This window comes from Gymnoscopelus braueri (genome assembly GCF_963280865.1).
Source record: "Gymnoscopelus braueri genome assembly, chromosome: 18".
NCBI classification, from domain to species: Eukaryota; Metazoa; Chordata; class Actinopteri; order Myctophiformes; family Myctophidae; genus Gymnoscopelus; species Gymnoscopelus braueri.
Genome location: NC_137618.1, coordinates 8,985,955 through 9,004,064, shown reverse-complemented (window position 1 = coordinate 9,004,064; position 18,110 = coordinate 8,985,955). Strand labels below are relative to the sequence as shown.

Here is an 18,110-nt window from a genome sequence, read left to right as displayed (position 1 = left end):
CAAGTTCACAAGCGATTGTAGATCGGCCATTTTTAAGAGATTTGGTGTAGAGGGGCATAGAGGCTATACGTACTGATAGCGTCCATGGCGACGACTTTGTCGGTGGGCACGCTGAAGGGTCCGGGTCCGGCCAGGTTCTCAGCACAGACCCTGAACTGGTAGGTGAGTCCCTCCTGGAGGTCTGGGATCCTCATCTCCAGGTTGTTGATGAGCTGACGGTTCACCCTGGTCCAGTGCTTGCTGTTCACCTCCTTCCTCTCCACCCAGTAGCCCAGGATGGGGCTGCCGTTGTCCTTGGGCTCGTGCCAGGAGATCTTGGCAGAGTTGGCTGTCACGTCAAGGATCCTGGGTGTGTTGGGAGCATCCGGAGGATCTGAGGAGGAAGGAGGGGGAGAGGAGAGGGGAATATGGTTAGTTACAATACTTACAGTTAAATACAACAGAAGTTGTGTTTATTAACACAATTACTCATGCATGTTTCCTGTGTTGTTTGAGGTTTCATACAGTGATCATGTAAATACTAGTGTACTGTATGATTAAAAACAATACATGTTAGCACTACAGGTGACTAAGAATACATACCAAACTGGTTTCTTGCAACCACTGGTTCAGAGATGTAGGGACGTCCGGGACCGCACTTGTTCTCGGCGGTCACCCTGAAGATGTACTCCTTGCCCTCGATGAGCTTGGACACGGGGCAGCTGAGTCCCGTCACGGTGGAGCTGACGGTGATCCAGCCGATCTCGTCGCTCTTGTTGTCCTTCTTCTCCAGGATGTAGTTGATGATCTCCGTGCCGCCGTCGTCCTCGGGCGCCTCCCAGTTGCAGAGCACCGAAGTGTTCCTGATCTCGTCGAAGGTGACGTTCTGCGGAGGATCCGGGATGTCTGAAGACACAAAAACACAGTACCGTGTTACCTTCATAGAAACTAGTTAATCAAACTAATCGAATGACATTACATTTGCAAATAAAAATAATCACTAATAAACTGATCAATAGTTTCAGTCTAAGACTGTGGAAAATAAATCAGTTAAAACATGAAGACATTAACAAGAAGTGTTACCAAGGACGTTGACGACACAGGAAGCAGTGGCTTTGCCGTGGGTGTTCGACACCTGGATGCTGAACTTTCCGTGGTCGCGTCTCACTGATTCGCGGACCATCATCACTGCCTTGCCCTTCTTAGTGGCGTCCAGACCCAGACGCTCTTTCAACGGGGCCACATAGACCACCTCTTCCTCAGGGACCTTCAATAGATCAATCAACCAATCAATCAATCAACTAACGAATTAATCTATAATTCAACTTTATTAAAAAGTTAATTTGTACAGTGCAGATTTGTAAATTAGAACAGTGGTTCTCAAAGCCCCCAGCTAAATGATTCACAGTTAATATGAACCAATTGGACCCTTGCAGATCTGTAACTCTGAGAGAGTAAAAATGGAACCAATGGGGGTCCATGGTCTAATGCAAAACAAACTGGGAATCCTTGAAATTAGAAAGTTTGACAACCACTGAATTAGAAAGTACAAGCCTCACTTAAAATAGCTATAAGATTAATAATTTAATTCCAAACCGCTGCTGCTGCCGCCTTCTTCTTTTTCTTCCTATCCTTCGCCGCCGCCAAAGGATCGATCTTCTTGATTGGGTCCTTGGTGACGTCCTCATCGTCCCTCAGCCAAACGATCTTGGGATAAGGATATCCGGAGATGTAGGCGTCCAGACGGACCTCCTCTCCTTTCTTCACACACACAGCAGACTGTCGGAGCGTCACCGTGGGCTTTTCTGCAATACAAACACAATAAAGGGATTAAAGCGAAAACTGATTTCCTTTAGACCTTTTAGGCCAAGTCCCAATTTGTGAAACAGTGTGAAAAGAGTCCTCCACACTAGCGCTGTGTTTCCTAAACAATTAGCACAATATGCAGAATGTTGTAGGGTGGCCGTATCGTACCGATGGGGTCAGCGACAGTGCAGGGTGCTGAACTGCGGGACGGTTCACTGACTCCCGCTGCGTTCTCAGCTCTGACCCTGAACGTGTACTCCATGCCCTCTGTGACGTCGGTGTCCTTGTAGGAGAAGCCAGGAACCAGGTCCTTGTTGACCCTCTCGTAGCGGTCTCCGTCCTTCGCGATCTTCTCCAGGACGTAGCCCAGGATGGGACAGCCTCCGTCGTATTCGGGGGCCTTCCAGGTGACGGTGATGGACCTGAAGCACGGGTCTATGCATTCCACCTCGATAGGAGGGTCTGGTTTCTCTGTTGGGGTTGGACAGGATCAGTGATATTAATATAAACTATGTATAATTCTATCATTGTGAACACTTATGTATCCAAATTGGAAATACTTCAAATAGGGGATCCCGCAAGATATTGCAGTTATGAGCTTCAGAAAGAATTACTTGTCGTCAACCAGTAAGTGTCCTACCAGACAATATTCATTTACAATAACCAACACCTTACCTTTGACCTCCTCGCAGATGATGGGGTTCTGAAGTACCAGGTACTCTCCACCTCCGCACTTGTTGACCGCTTTGACCCGGAAGTAGTACTGGCAGTTGAGGTAGAGGTCTTTGATGACGGTGGTCAGCACGTTCTCTCCGGAAAACACGGGCACAAAGGTCTTCTTGGAGGCCTCGCGGCGCTCCACCGTGTAGCTGGTGACGGGGGTGTTGCCATCAAAGTCAGGGGCCTCCCAGCTCACCCTGCAGGTGTTCTTGGTGGCCTCGCCGGCGCTGATGTCCTTGCAAGGTCCAGGAACACCTAGAGAGGACACACACACAGATTAGTGGCTGTCTTTTCTGAGCAAATAGTAAAACATAAAGCAAAGAAAGCCTTAACTCCAAAGACAAACGGAACCCAATGGACCAGTGTGTGATTAGTGTTCAGTACCGATGACTTTAACGTTGACGGTTCCGCTGACGGAGCCCAACTCGTTGGTCAGGGTCATCTTGTATTCCCCGGCATCGCTGTGGACACAATTGAGCAGCTCCATCAAGGCGCGGTTGTGCGTGACGTCCATGCCGTGGCGGTCGTCGTCCTCCAGCTCCACCTCGCCCTTGTGCCAAACCATGGCGGGCGTAGGGATGGCGCGGTACGGGATGTTGAACACCAGCTTCTCCCCTTCCACCACGATGAGGTCGTTGGAGTCCCACGTCATGGTGGTGGCACCTGTCGGAGCCGCAAAACACACGTTATCATATGAGACAAACCTTATCAATACAATAACTTGAAAATAAAAACAAGAATTACAAAATTCTCTGATCTATAGAAATCTTCCTCCTGTGCAACTACAAATACTACGACTAATACCAAGACTACGGCTAGTATTACTACTACCAATAAGTAGTAATAATAAGCGTGTGGGTGTGTGTGTGTGTGTGTGTGTGTGTGTGTGTGTGTGCGTGTGTGTGTTGTACTTACAGTCTGGATCCTTGGTGGAGACCTTGTCCGACATGGCAGAGGGTTCACTGTTCCCCACGGCGTTGATGGCTATGACCCTAAGGAAGTAATTCTTCTCGTCTTTGATCTGATCCGGGCCGAGCCTGATCGTTCGCTCTTTGACTGGACGGGGGGTGACACGCTGCCACTTGAGCTCGGGACGCGCCTCTGCCACCTCCACGTAGTAGCCGGTGATGGGACTGCCTCCGTCCTTCTCTGGAATCTTCCAGGAGATGGTGATATGCTCCCTGCTTGAGTCTGGGATCGCCAACTCCACAGGAGGAGAAGGAACACCTGGGAGAGGAGAGGAGAGGAGAGGATGTCATCGCACAAGTTTGTTCATATTGTTCCTGTAGTTAGATACTTATTATAAGAAGTGATCTTGTTTGTTACAGTGTTTGAATGAAGCGATGTGATTGGTTGAATGAAGTGGGCCTTACCTTTTCCGTCCTCGATGGTGAAGATCTCGGTGGGTTCGCTCGGCTCTCCCGCTCCGGCCTCGTTCTCCGCTCGCACCTGGAACTGAACGTCTGCCCCTTCTTCCACCTCAGTCACTTTGAACGTGGTATTTTTGTCTGGAGTCTTACAAACCTTCAACCAGCGGGTTGAAGTCTTCTCCTTCATCTCTATCGCATACCTGCAAACAACAAAGCAACTCTTAGCCTCCTCATAATAAGCAAAACAAATCTTTATTTTTGGTAGAATTTGTGTATCGACCATTTTCACTATGTGTGGTTAATTTATATGGTAATGTTTTTTGCAAAAAACATTACATTAAAATTTTCGTTCTTGTTTTTCCTTCTACCATATGTTATGCTAACTTTTATTATGCATTACTATTGTTTTATAGATTTTTTTTTACTATGATTGTGTAAGTGTCTTTTTATGTTGTCTTACCTAAGGACGGGTCGTCCACCAATGGTCTTGGGTGGATCCCACTTGAGGTCCACATATTTCTTGGTGACCTCCGCCGCAATCAGGTTCAAGGGTGGTCCGGGAGTCGCTGCACAGCAAATAATCAATATTAATGGATAACACCAAGGGTTTCACATGTGAACAGATAAGTAGAATGTAAACTACCAATGACCAAATACATACTAATTAACTAATTAATTAAGTTACAACTTACTGAAGGTGTCCTTAGCCAGGACGGAGTCTTCCAGTTCGATAAATTCTCCCTGCCCGGCCTTGTTTTCGGCAGCCACTCTGAACAGGTACAGAGCGCCCTCGGTGAGGGGTGCCACCGTGTATTTGAGATCCTTGACGGCGGTGTCCACGGCCGTCCAGGTCTTACGCTTAACGTCTCTCTTCTCCACCACGTAGTTGGTGATGGGAGAGCCTCCGTTGTTCTCGGGAGCCTGCCAGGTCAGATCGGCACTGTTCTTGGTGACGTTGCTCACGTGCAGGAACAGAGGGGCGTCAGGGGGAGCTACGGAGCACAGAGGGGGAAAGATCAGTGGTGGAAGAAGTACTCTCATGGTATAAAACAACATTTAATTTAGATTTATATGTTCCAATTCCAAAAACCCAATGAAATTATGAATCACAATTATTTGTATGACATTTAATCATCAACTAAAAGTTCATGATCGTGACAGGCCTAGTGGCTGGACTCACAGAGTTTCTCCTGGCAGATCACAGGGTCGCATGGTTCGCTGGGTTCACTCTCTCCGGCCTTGTTGTAGGCCCGGACCCTGAAGGAGTACTCCTGCTTCTCAATCAGACCCTTGAGGACGTGCTCGGTGTGAGGGATGTCCTCTGGGACGCGGATCCATTCCTCGTTTCCTGTCTTCTGGAACTCGATGATGTAGCCTTCGATCTTGGCTCCTCCGTCGTGTTCGGGTCGGTTCCACTGCAGGCCGATGGAGGTCTTGGCGGTTTCCTTGACTTCAGGCTTGCCGGGTGCCCATGGTGGATCTGCAAGACAACACCAGGATTTAATTATCTGACCATCAAACCTGTAATGTGAACTATAATACGTTTCTTCTGGTCACAGAGAGAACAGAGCAACCAGTGACAGATTGATGAGTGACATTACCAATAGGATCTTTGATCAGGACGGGATCTGTGTCAGCGCTGGGCTTTCCAGGACCGGCCAGATTCTCAGCCAGAACACGGAAGCGGATCTTCTGCTTGGTGGGGAGACCTTTCACCCTGAAAAACACACAATAGCTTAGTCTGAATGAAGTGATTTTTATTTTATTACATTTCTTGGTTAAAATAAGTGTTATATATCTCTATATTCTGAGAGCTCTTTTACCTGAAGGTGGTGTCCTTGATGGGCAGTTTGTTACATCTGATCCATTTGTCAGTTTCAGGGTCAAACTTCTCCACCCAGTATCCAGTGATGGGACTTCCTCCATCCTCATCAGGCTCAATCCAGCTCAAGGTCACGGCGTCCTTGGCGATGTCAGAGGGAGTCACTCTGATTGGAGCGCCGGGTGAATCTGAAACACGTCACACCGTTAGATAAAAGACAGAGAACACACCTGACCAGGACTTTCCTATTGAATCGCCGAAAGATTGTCCTAGTCCAAAAAATGCAAGTTATGATTTTGTGCGACATTTGTACGACCTCCGAACAGTCAAGACCCTGTGATCTTTGGTGCCCCCCTCAAGTGGGTTTCCAGGTTGGAAACCACTGCGATGAGACTTACCAAAGGAGTACTTGGCAACGATGGGCAGATGCTCGGCGGGTTCTCCGATGCCATACTGGTTCTCAGCGCTGACCCTGAAGATGTACTCTTTCAGGGGCGTCAGCTTGATGGCGTTGAAGGTGGTGTGCTTCACCGTGGCTGAGAGCTTGACCCACTCCTCCTTGTCTGTCTGTTTCCTCTCCACAATGTAGTTGGCGATGGGAGAGCCTCCGTCATCTCTGGGCGGGTTCCAGGCCAGGACGCAGCTCTCGTTGGTGATGTCGGAGATGTCGAACGCAGCGGGTGGACCGGGCTTGTCTGCAAGGAGACAAGGTTTATTATAGTTTGATTGATTGAATATCTTATAGATATTTTTAGAGGTACAGAAGAACGGGTTCAAAAAACGCCAAATGGATGAGACACAAAAAAGCCAAAGGCTTGTTTCCATAGTCAAAAAACACATTCTCTTCTAACAGATGTAGTGTATGCTGTATATGTGTATAATTATACAAATATTTTTTGGTGATGTATACATGTTATGCTTTTTTATGTATCGATTAAAAATAACAGCATTTGTATACTGTACCGAGGATGTTGACGTCAACGGTAGCGGTAGCTCGTCCGCATGCGTTGACAGCTTCAATAATATAGGTGGAACTGTCCCCTCGGGTGGTGTTGGCGATGGACAGTTTGGAGGTCCCAGGCTGGGTGTCGATGGCGATGCGTTCGTCAGCATTCAGGACCAGGTCAGCCTTGGTCCACTTCACCCTGGGGTCAGGTTTACCCTTCACCTCGGCTGGAAGCTCGATCTTGGTTCCGGCCCGCGCGGTCAGACCCGCCAACAGCTTCACATCCAACTGGATCTCAGGAGGTTCTGGTGGGATGTGAACATTGATGGAAGTGAGTTTGAAGTGAATACATTTCACATTTACAATAAGTGGATGACAAAAGTAAATACTATAAGAAAACAAACATGTTTGACAGATGAAAATGCCAGTTTACCTTTAGCATCAACAGCTTGAATCTCATCAGTGGCCTTGCATGGCCTGCCGCTTCCCAGACTGTTGTAGGCCTTCACATGGTACGCGTACCACTGACCCTCGGTCAGTCCTGTCACCTGCAACCTGCCAATGCAATAACAACACCCGTTAGACCAGTGCCTAATATCAACCAACTGAGGAAATGGTTGCTCTAGATCCCATACCAGGTGAAGGTGCTGAGAGTGTGAATGTGTTTTGTCAATCTGGAGTAATGTCTTACTTGAGTTCAGGCATGGGCTCTCCACACGGCTCCCACTTATCCGTCCCACGTTGGCACCTCTCCACCATGTAGCCCCTGATCTGAGACCCTCCGTCGTACCTGGGTGGGTCCCAGGACAGGAAGATGCCTTGGGCACTCCTGTCTCTCCACTTGAAGCTCTCAGGTGGGTCCGGAACAGCTGGGAGACACACACACACACAACAACCAGTCAGGTTCTGACACCCAGCATGTCTCTGTGGTTTCTTATAGACATCAATGCTCCAATGCGTGTCTGATCAGTGATCAATAATAAATCAATACTCACTGGCAGGAGAAGAGACATTGACGGGATCGTTGTGATAAGCCGGTTCTCCGGGTCCACACTTGTTACAGGCAGCCACGCTGAACAGATACTCTTTACCTTCCATCACATCTGTCACTGTGTACTCCAGGTCCTGAACACCGGTGGCAACCTGGACCCCATCACAAACATTACATCATCATCATCACATTCTGATTAACAATATTTTTTACTTGAGTAAAAGAGGCAATACCAACATGTAGAAATACTCTGTTCCAAGTAAATGTCCTGTAGTAAAAATTGTACTTGAGTAAAAGTAAATATTGGCATCAAAATGCAAAAGTAAAAGTAAAGTAAAAGTATAAAAAATATTTCAAAAATAGCAGATCTACAAGCTGCCCACCTTGACCCAGGTCTTGCGGGACACTTCTCTCTTCTCTATGTGGTAATGGGTGACTGGACTTCCTCCGTCGTGTTCTGGAGCCTCCCACATCAGATGGACATGGTGTCTGGTCACCTCTGAAATCTTGAAGTCCTTAGGAGAACTTGGCGCAGCTGGGGAAATCAACAAAAATGTTGTTTATGTTGCTGATCAGAGACTGGAGGATGTAGTTTGACCTCCATGTTATAGTCACCTACCTACTATATATGAACGTTATATGAATATTTCTGTATAATCCAAGTGCTCAGTCTCAGACATTGAATAGGAGACAGACGAGACATTGAATAGGAGACGGCGTCCTTACCGATGACATTGACATCGATCTCTCCGGAGACAAAGTTCACGTCATTCTCCAGGGTCAGGGTGTACGTTCCCTTGTCTGGTCGGACGCTGGGAGAGATGGTCAGCTCTGTGTAGGTAGGCTTGGTCACCATGGACACACGCTCATCGGTAGAGCTAAGCTCCTTGTCTCCGATGGTCCACTTGGCGTTGGGGGTGGGGTATCCAGTGAGGGGGACGCGGATGGTCAGAGGGTGTGGGACGATCACCTCCAGGCCGTTCCTGAATGCGCTTAGGTCCATGCTTGGACCAGCTGAGGACAGAGACGGGGGACATTTATTAATATGGATTATGGAATACTAAATGAGGGCAAAAATAGACCAAAAGGTCAATAGCGACTTTACGAGTAAATTATCAGTAGACATTTTACCATGAGGATCATCAGCCGTCAGAGGTCCTAGTTGTTCCGCTGGGAGTGACACTCCAGCAGCGTTCTCAGCACACACTCTGTAGTAGTATACCTGACCAGCCTTCAGACCAGTCACCTGAAACATACAACACAGTATAAATATCACTACATAATGCACTTCATACTTCAACTATAATAATAAAGAGATTATGTTTTACTATCTAAATAAATATCTGAAAATTGTGTGTGTGTGTGTGTGTGTGTGTGTGTGTGTGTGTGTGTGTGTGTGTGTGTGTGTGTGTGTGTGTGTGTGTACGAACCCTAAAGGAGAGGTCCTGGCAGAGTCTGGGGTTACATCTCATCCACTTGTAGATACCATCATCACACTTCTCAATGATGTATCCAGTGATCATACTGCCTCCGTTACTGGCGGGTGTCTCCCAGGTCAGAGTCACCGCCAACGTTGTTTGATCACTGAAGTTCAGGTTCTGAGGAGGGCTGGGTCGATCTATAGTAAAACACAGATTTAGTTTAGCTCTTTTTCAGCAAATTAATATGTATAATATAATTAATATAGTTGCTGTCTTTTTATGCGTTTTCTCACCGATGGGGTCCATGATCTTGACGGGGTCGGTGGCCAGGCTGGGTCTGCCGATGCCGGCCTTGTTCTCAGCTCTGACCCTGAAGATGTACTCCTTGTTCTCCACCACGTCGTTCAGAGAGGCCGTCAGGTCTTTGGCACCGCACACCATGGCCGTCTCCCACTTCACAGACGTCCTGTCGCGGAGCTCGATGACGTAGGCCGTGATCTCAGAGCCGCCATTGGACTTGGGAGGTTCCCAGACGAGAGTAGCGCCATACCTGTTCACCACGCTCACCTTGACATTCTCTGGTGCGTCTGGGACATCTGGGAGACAAGAAACACATTACATTACTTTACAAACTCTTGGGTGTGGTGAATTCTTAGTCACACAGTTCCAGTAAATGCATATTTAGTAGACAGTGGTAAATATGAGTTGAGTTCCTCTGCTTACCAAACTTATTCTTGGCCTGCACAGCTTCATCTGTAGCGACAATAGCTCCATAGCCCACTCTGTTGCGAGCACAGACCCTGAAGAGGTACTTGTGGTCTCTGTTGAGGCCACTGACACAGTACTCTGGAGTGTCGGAGCGGTCTGTGGCCAGCGTCCACGTCTTACGCTTGATGTCGCGTCTCTCGACCATGTAGGCCACAATCTTGCTGCCTCCGTCGCTCTCGGGCTCCTCCCATGCCAGGCTGACCTCACCGTCAGTCGTGTCCACCACTCGCAGGTTCTTCACAGGACCCGGGACATCTGAAAACAAACAAAAAAACATAATTTAAACTCTGCAACCTCGCAACCTAGGGAGATGGGACAACCAGTAACATTTGTTATTAGAGCCATTATTAATAGGTGATTCATTTAAGGAGCCTCACCGATGACGTCCAGATTAATGATGGCCTCTCCTTGTCCGTGTTTGTTCTTGATGACGACCTTGTATCGTCCCTGGTCCCCCTTGGCGGGACTCTTCAGACGGTACTCGGTCTTGTCGGTGGTGGTGTCGATGTTCTGGACCGGCAGGCTGGTTCCCTCAAAGAGCCAGTCGGCGTCTGCGCGAGGGTAGGCGTCGTAGGGCACCACCATGAGGAAGGGCTTACCAGCATCTGTCACCAGGTTCTGATCCGTGGTCTTGATCTTTGGAACAGCTATTAAACACACAGTCATAGGTTTAATCCAGTGGTTCCACCCCCAACCCACCCGCTGTGATCTTCGAAAACGCTGGTTTAATCAATGATCTTCAGTCAATCTGTCGATCACTTAGTGGATCAGTCACTCATTTCATCATTTGTTCATTCAATTCATCCATTCACCCACCAATCGCACTGGCTCATTCTCTAATCATGGAATTGTCAAATTATTTAAAAGCATCTTCACATACCTGCCAGTTCCAGCTTGGCCTTGGCGTCTTTGTCCTTGGCCACAATCCTGTACTCTCCCTGGTCACGAGGCCTGATCTCACACACCTGCAGACGGTGGACTTTGCCCTCGCTTATCATCTGGTATTTGTCTCCCTGGACAATAATCATATTGTTTCTCATCCACTTCACTTCCACTCTGTCTTTGTTGAGCTCCACCTCGAACACAATGTCCGAGCCTGGAGGCTCAAACACGTCCTGGGGAGGTCTGACGATCTCCACTGGGGTCTCTGTGAAGAGACATGGAACATGAGGACTTCGCACAGAAATCACAAACCTTAAATAGAAATGAGTGCTATAGGAAAATGAACGACTTGCCTTCAACAAAGAGCCTGGCCCGGGTCCTTCTGTCTTCAATACCACAGGCATATTCACACTCATCATCAGGTCTGCAATTCCTGATGATCAGTCTGCACGTACTACCTTCTTTTTCCATGTGGAACCTGCAAAATAAATGGTGCATTGTGAGCTTGTAGATCAGCTATTTCCGCTATTTTGTGCGACACCGTTGTACAACAAGGTATTTAACCAGACTAATCGATTTAGTAAATTAGTATAAAATGTATTTAAAAAATAAATCATAATTTATTATGCTCCTTACCTGGGACTTTCTCTGATCTCACGTCCCTCTCTGTACCATTTAACGGTAGCCTTCTCTTTGGACACCGTGCAGGTGAACTCTGCGTCCTCAAACTCAAGGATGGTCTGGTCTTTGAGCTGCGCAGAGAAGTCTGTGGGAGCCTCGCTAATGATCAGCTCCGCGGAACACTTGTCGTCTCCGATCATGGCAGTGTACTCTCCCTCGTCGGCCATGGCGCAGTCCTTGATGGTCAGGGTGTGTTTGAGTCCGTCCACCCTGTACACGATGCGCTTGCTGAGGGTCACCTCCTCTCCGGCCTTCATCCACTTGACGGTGACCTCCGGGCGGCTGACCTTGCACACAAAGACGACGGTATTCTTCTCCTGGGTCTCGATGTCCTCGATGGGGTCCAAGAACTTCATCTTCTCCGCTAGAAGTTCACAGGAAGCAGGTTTTAATGGAGGTAATTAAAAAGTTTGAGAACCACTGATTCAAGTCTTCCAGGTGAATTCACTTACCTGCTACTTTAGCACTGGCAGAGCTGTTGGCGTTTTCTCCTCTCTGATTGGTCAGAGTGATGGTGTAGTTGGCTTCATCAGCCTTCCCGGCCTCTTTGATCCTCAGCGAGAAGATGTTCTCTCTCTGGAGCATGATGTACTTTCCGCTCTCAAACAAGGTCTCGTCGTTCTTCAGCCACTTGGCCTTGGCTCCGTCCGAGTTCACCTCACAGTTGAACACAACCTCGCTTCCCTCCTTCACCTCCGTATTTCTGATGGGGGTGACGATTCTCAGTTTCTCTGCGAAGAGAAAACAGGCACGTGTTGACCAGGAATCAGACAAACTAAAGAGGAGGGATATGGGGCTCTAAGGCATAACAGATGAAAGGAGTCATGACGACAGAAAGCTGAATAACTCACCAAGCACAACCAGGTCGGCTGAAGCTTTGACTGTGCCGATCACGGCAACGAATGCTCCCCCGTCTTTAATCTCGCATGTCTTCACAACAAGAGCTCTTCTCTTCCCATCGCTGACAATGTCGTACTTTTCTCCAACTTGAATCTCCTGTTTGCCTCTATACCACTTGACTTCAAATGTCTCTTTGGAGACGGAGCAGACAAACTCTGCCTTCTCTCCCTCCACCACCTCCTGGCTCTGAGGCCTGGAGATGAACTCGGCGGCAAGCTCTACAAGCAGGACAGGAGAAGAACACATCCCAGGTCAGTTTGTGGAGGAAGGCACTACATGTTTACATCATTTAATAAAACAAATCTTCATGTACCAAGTGGTGATACGTTTTAAGAAGGAGGGCTACGGCGTTCAAGACTTGTCAATAGTTGTTAAACGGTGCTCTTTGTGTAAAAAAAGAAAGGGGCAAAGAAAATCATTCTTGTTTTACAAAGAGTGCCTTGTACTTATTTTTGTTTTAGACTACATACATGTTTGTTGTAAATTCTAATACTGTTAGGATGTTATTACCGTTCAGTTTCAGTGTGGCTGATGTCTTGACTTCGCCCAGTTTGCAGTGGTACTCCCCAGCGTCCTCCATCTTCAAGTCCTGGATGATGAGGATTCTCTTCCTTCCATCCACGATTTGTTCGTATCTTCCTCCCTCTGGCAGCTCCTGGTCTCCTTTGTACCAGACAACCTCTGCTCCTTCCTTAGACACCTCACAGATCATCTTCACGCTGTCCGTCTCTGTTCCCTCAACATTGGACAGGTTCTTGGTGAACCTGGCAGCTTCCTCTGTGCATGGGGAAGAGAACACAGGGGGGTCTTAGGAACCGTTTGACGTGCTTTCAATGTCAGCAGAAGTCTTTCATCGGTTTCGCCTTATTTGTATTTGAAATTGAGAGCTGAAACATTTCTTTGAATGACAATTAAATAAAATGTCATGATCCTGACAGCCCTAAATGTAGAGAGTGAGAGAGAGAGAGAGTCTTACCAACGACAGTGAGCATTCCAGAACTCTTGGAGGTCCTGGCATCACATTCATACTCGGCTTCATCGTCAAACACTGACTTGTGGACTATAAGAATCCTCTGGAGTCCCGTGGCGATGATCTCATACTTCTTACCCTTCCTTATCTCAGCTCCATCCCTGAACCAACGCACCTGGACCACCATGAAACAAAACCAACAACAATGTTATGACCATTCCACAAACTTGTCCCATAAGGGAATTATCATTATGTATTATATTATTAATTTTTTACATTAGTCTGTAGAGTTAGAATGTCATTATTGTTATTCCCTAATCTTTAAATAAGATATACCGGGATTATTCCATGTATATTTGATCATGCTGGGACTATTCCATGATGTGTATTCAGATCTTACCTTAGCAGTCTCACGTGACACTTCACATTCAAACCTGGCAGATTCCTTCTCTGCAACCTCCACATCATGGAGAGGTTTACCGAACTCCACAAACGGAGCTGTGGATGGGCACAGAACACCACAATTATACGTTACATTTTGATATGACATGATTATATACATCATTACAATCTTAGAGCTGTCTGGTAAAATGAACATAAAATAAAACTGAACGCACGTGTGACTTCCAAGAAGCAGGAGGTCTTGAAGTCCTTGGCGTCGCAGGTGTACATCTTGCCATCCTCCAACTGACAGTCGTGGATGAGGAGTATTCTCTTGCGGCCATTGACCTGTGGGTCGTGCTTCTTGGTCTTGCGGATCTCCTGTCCATTTTGGAGCCATGTGACCTGTGCAAGAATCATGGTAGAATCAATTTTTAATGTACTACAATGTTTAATGTACTATACCACTACCCTGAATGTTTAATGTACTTCTCCCATGAGCTTATGTACAAAACTTCTATTGTACAACGTGAAGTGTCTTTGACTCTGTTTGCCTCAACAATTGCAGATTGTTGAACCAATTATCATTGATATACAGAATTCGTGGACTGACCTCAGCGTTCTCTCGGGACACTTCACACTCCAGAGTAGCAGTGGCCTCCTCTTCAACGGTCTGGTCTACCAGAGGTTTGGTGAACTCCACCGACGGATCTGTTCAGCAACACACACATAAACCTTCATTAGTCAGACAGTCATGACATGGCCAAAATAGGGATAGATTATTAATCTGTGGCACCCCTAGACCGTATGAAAACTAAACAGTCTGTAATGTGTTTTGATGTGTTTACCTCTGACAATCAGCTCCGCCTGGCTCACAAAGTCCTTGGCTGTGAGTTTGACCTCTCCAGCCTCTGACTGCTTGATATCTCTGACCGTCAAAGAGTGGATTCTGCCATCAGCCCTGGTCACCACCTGCAGGAAAACACATTCCATTAATGGTCTGATACCTCTGGGCCAATATTATACACATCTAGGGGCCACACAACGTTTTAGGTGCCAGGGCCTGTCTACCATGCATTTCTGTGGTAAAGACTTTACACTCATCAATGTCACGTTTGGTTCTCCTGGCTGTGCTCGATCATTTACGACCTGACGCTGAATCGACAAAACATATTTTTTTGCTATTTTTGCTCTCCCAGCAGCAGGTGGTGCTATGAGTAGAAAACAGCCCTCATCACCCAGCAGTTGAGTTGTAACTGCTGTTAAAAATAACCTGCTGTTATCTGAGACAGATAGACCCCCGCTGTGACCAGAACCTTATATGTGCAATGTGCTGCTCTGACCAATTCATCACACATCATCAATTTTTAAAAATCCTTACAATCAAAATGACTTATTGGGCATATAATAATATAAACGGTTGAATATAAATTAGTTTGGTGTGAGTCAGCTGTAGTAATTCTAGTACCATGGTACGCTGGATACCATGGGTCTGTGGATTACCATTTTTGCATCTGCTAAACCTCTGTTTTGTTGGTGTGCAAGCATTCCTTTTGTCTTTTGTTTGGCTTACACACCTGACTTTTTGGACATTTCAATAAGAGCGCAAACTTTTCTCTCATCTTTGTTGTTACATGTGGATTACTGTAAATAATTAAGCCTTGCCAAGCCATGTGGCCCATAGGAAAAAAGTGGATTACTGTACTGTAATGTAATGACCTGACTGTGTTGGATTGTGTTGTACGTATAGTGTTGTGTTGTATTGAGTTTTAAAGCATTATGTTGTATAGTTTCCCACAGCATTGTGTGGTGTTGTATAGTGTCAAGTAGCGCTCTACTCACTCTGTCACTTTCCGTCATCTTCTGACCTCCCAGGAACCACTCCACCTTTATGCCGTCATAAGACAGCTCACACTCGAAGGTGGCCGTTTCTCCGGCCGTCACCGTCACGTCCTTCAGAGGTCGCATCAACGTGATGGAGCGTGCTGCAGAGGACATGGTCAGTTTGTTCAGTAAGCTCTCATTAAAACATCCCGCCTGTTGGTTCTTCTATGTTGTTAACATTCATATGCTGAGGAGAGCTGCCTCACAGAGGAGAGACATGGGACTCTTCAGCCACTCTAGATAAGGCCTTCTAAAATAACCCCACGAGCTGATTGGCTCAACAGCTTCGTAGAGACACACTGCTGTTCTAGTTGCACAACAGTGAGTCCCATGTTATATCTCTGTTTCTGGAGACAGACTGTTTGCCAGATAATTTTCAAACAGAAGTAAATCAAAATGTGTAAATCAACCAATACTGTAAGTAGTCAAAGCATATCTAGGTTTCTACTTAGCAAAAATGAAAATTCTAAAATAAAAGATAAGCTAGTAAAAGATATCTAGTAAATAGAGAAATGACTGACCTTTCACTCTGAGCTGGGCGTTAGATTTGGCGTTAGCTGCCCGGAAGTCAACGGGTCCTGCCATCTCCTTACTACAGTTATACAGAATCAACATATGTTTCTTTCCTTCTTCTTTGATCTCCACATCCTGGAAAGAAGAGACACAGCAATGCTTCAGTTCAGTTATTTTCTAAAAGCCTTCAGTTCAAGGATAATGCGGTGGTTCTCAGCCAAATGTGGAACAGTTTAAACATTTGAGTGGTTCAACTCACATTAGAGTTGTGGATAGCTTCTCCCTTCAGCTCCCAGTGGCCATGCACGTCTGTCTCAGAGATCTCGGTCTCAAACTTAGCTGTCTCTGTCTCTGTCACTTCCACGCTATACAGCGGACGCACAATCTTAATGTCACGTTCTGCAGACACAAAATAAAATACAACAAGTTTGGGCATTAGCTTCATGAGGTAAAGATTACAATGTACAATGTAAATTTTGCGCTGCACGCTCACATGTGGCTTTTTTATTTAGGCGCCTTGCCCACGGCCTAAAGGTTTACCTTCAATGCTCAGGTCGGCTGTGGTTTTGTCTGAACCACAGTCACAGGTGTAAGTTCCGATGTTGGACTTGTCTGCCGTCTTGATGGTCAGGATGCGCTTTTTGCCATCAGTTTTGATGGTAATGTTCTTGGAGGGAATGATTTCCTTTCCGTCTTTATACCATTTCACGTCTCCGGAGGACTTGCTCAGCTCGCACACCATAGGGATCTCATCCTTCTCCACTGCTGTGTAGTTCTGCAGCTTGGACGCGAAGTACAGATCTCCCTCTGCAAGGAACAATCAAGTCATTAACAAGGTTGTCACGATCATGACATTTTAGATGATTAATTGTCATAATAACAATTTTGGTTTACTCACCGACAACATTGAGCATGGCTGTTACAGCCTTCCCCATGGCTTCCACTTTGATCATGGAGGTGTCATCAATGGTCACCTCCTTGAAGGCCAGAGTGTGGACCTTTTCTACATCTGACATGTGGACAACCTTGCTGGGATGCAGGCGTACGTCGTTTTTGTACCAGACTACTGGGATCTTGTCGTGTGACAGTTCGACACTGAACTCCGCCGTCTCGCGCTCCTTAACTGTGACGTCTTTAATCGGCCTGACAAACTCCAAACGGATACCTGTCATGGGAAAATATTTACAACATTGAAGTGTAAATTACACTAGATCGGTGGTTGGTTCCCAAAAAATAAGAGAGAAAAGAAGCTGCATGTGAAAAGATCTCAGCATACAAATAATGGAAAGCGGACATCAATTCATTTGAAACATCAGTGTTACCTTGAATAACGAGCTTGCCAGACGTCCTCTTGTCCTCTGCCTCAAACGAGTATTTGCCTTCATCTTCAAAAGCGGCTGCTTTGATGACCAGGGTGTGGATCAGTCCCTCGTGCAGCAGCTCATACTTGTCGTCGCTCTCCAGATCCTGAGATCCTTTGAGCCAACGGAAGCTCTTCGGAGCTCTGGACATCTCCACCTCAAACCTGGCCTCGTCCTTCTCGTACACTTGCACGTCACTCAGTGGTGTGAGGAAATTGAGTGGAACATCTGTTGTAATGTTGAAGAAGGATAGCATTTTAGACTCAATTGTGTTGAGCAGTGAATTGTAATAGGTTGCTCAGGTGTAGATTCATTAAAACCAGTGGTGGAATAAGTACTCCGATTTTTTAATTAAGTAAAAGTAGCAATACCACAATATAAAAAATACTCTGTGATAAGTAAAAGGCCTTTATTCAAAACTGGACTTGAGTAAAAAGGTTTGGCATCAAAATATACTACAGTACCAAAGTAATAGTACTAAAATTCTTTTAAAAAAAATTAACTTTTGAAAATAGCCTATCTACAAGCTCACAAGGCTATCTTAATAGGGCTCCTTACCTTTCACTTTCAGGTTAGCAGCACACTTGGCATTGGCAGCGCTGTAGGACACCTCGCCTGTCTGGGCCACTTTGCAGTTGTACAGGATCAGACTGTGTTTGCCTCCCTCCTCAATTATATCAACCTCCTGTCAACAGCACACAAACACCAGTGATGA

General features: G+C 46.5%; 1 protein-coding gene across 2 annotated transcripts in view; it reads right to left on the bottom strand.

Moving 5' to 3' along the window:
- The window catches only part of ttn.1 (titin, tandem duplicate 1), a 91,947-nt gene that overhangs the window by 67,176 nt on the left and 6,661 nt on the right, over positions 1-18,110 (bottom strand). For both annotated transcript variants that reach the window (XM_080456806.1, XM_080456805.1), the window contains exons 11-54: positions 17,954-18,080; positions 17,357-17,623; positions 16,933-17,199; positions 16,575-16,841; positions 16,294-16,433; positions 16,043-16,169; positions 15,480-15,622; positions 14,486-14,609; positions 14,251-14,348; positions 13,874-14,042; positions 13,657-13,754; positions 13,263-13,431; positions 12,797-13,063; positions 12,238-12,504; positions 11,839-12,117; positions 11,342-11,750; positions 11,059-11,183; positions 10,704-10,970; positions 10,201-10,470; positions 9,779-10,078; positions 9,349-9,651; positions 9,065-9,252; positions 8,766-8,880; positions 8,361-8,648; positions 8,018-8,169; positions 7,639-7,786; positions 7,335-7,512; positions 7,077-7,198; positions 6,661-6,948; positions 6,096-6,392; positions 5,699-5,885; positions 5,477-5,592; positions 5,056-5,355; positions 4,568-4,867; positions 4,336-4,441; positions 3,879-4,075; positions 3,421-3,732; positions 2,890-3,168; positions 2,461-2,760; positions 1,954-2,256; positions 1,576-1,784; positions 1,063-1,246; positions 583-885; positions 74-373 (exon numbers count right to left, since the gene is read on the bottom strand). In XM_080456806.1, the coding sequence (XP_080312932.1) occupies positions 74-373; positions 583-885; positions 1,063-1,246; positions 1,576-1,784; positions 1,954-2,256; positions 2,461-2,760; positions 2,890-3,168; positions 3,421-3,732; positions 3,879-4,075; positions 4,336-4,441; positions 4,568-4,867; positions 5,056-5,355; positions 5,477-5,592; positions 5,699-5,885; positions 6,096-6,392; positions 6,661-6,948; positions 7,077-7,198; positions 7,335-7,512; positions 7,639-7,786; positions 8,018-8,169; positions 8,361-8,648; positions 8,766-8,880; positions 9,065-9,252; positions 9,349-9,651; positions 9,779-10,078; positions 10,201-10,470; positions 10,704-10,970; positions 11,059-11,183; positions 11,342-11,750; positions 11,839-12,117; positions 12,238-12,504; positions 12,797-13,063; positions 13,263-13,431; positions 13,657-13,754; positions 13,874-14,042; positions 14,251-14,348; positions 14,486-14,609; positions 15,480-15,622; positions 16,043-16,169; positions 16,294-16,433; positions 16,575-16,841; positions 16,933-17,199; positions 17,357-17,623; positions 17,954-18,080 (9,655 nt within the window). The remainder of the gene's footprint in view (positions 1-73; positions 374-582; positions 886-1,062; positions 1,247-1,575; positions 1,785-1,953; positions 2,257-2,460; positions 2,761-2,889; positions 3,169-3,420; positions 3,733-3,878; positions 4,076-4,335; positions 4,442-4,567; positions 4,868-5,055; positions 5,356-5,476; positions 5,593-5,698; positions 5,886-6,095; positions 6,393-6,660; positions 6,949-7,076; positions 7,199-7,334; positions 7,513-7,638; positions 7,787-8,017; positions 8,170-8,360; positions 8,649-8,765; positions 8,881-9,064; positions 9,253-9,348; positions 9,652-9,778; positions 10,079-10,200; positions 10,471-10,703; positions 10,971-11,058; positions 11,184-11,341; positions 11,751-11,838; positions 12,118-12,237; positions 12,505-12,796; positions 13,064-13,262; positions 13,432-13,656; positions 13,755-13,873; positions 14,043-14,250; positions 14,349-14,485; positions 14,610-15,479; positions 15,623-16,042; positions 16,170-16,293; positions 16,434-16,574; positions 16,842-16,932; positions 17,200-17,356; positions 17,624-17,953; positions 18,081-18,110) is intronic.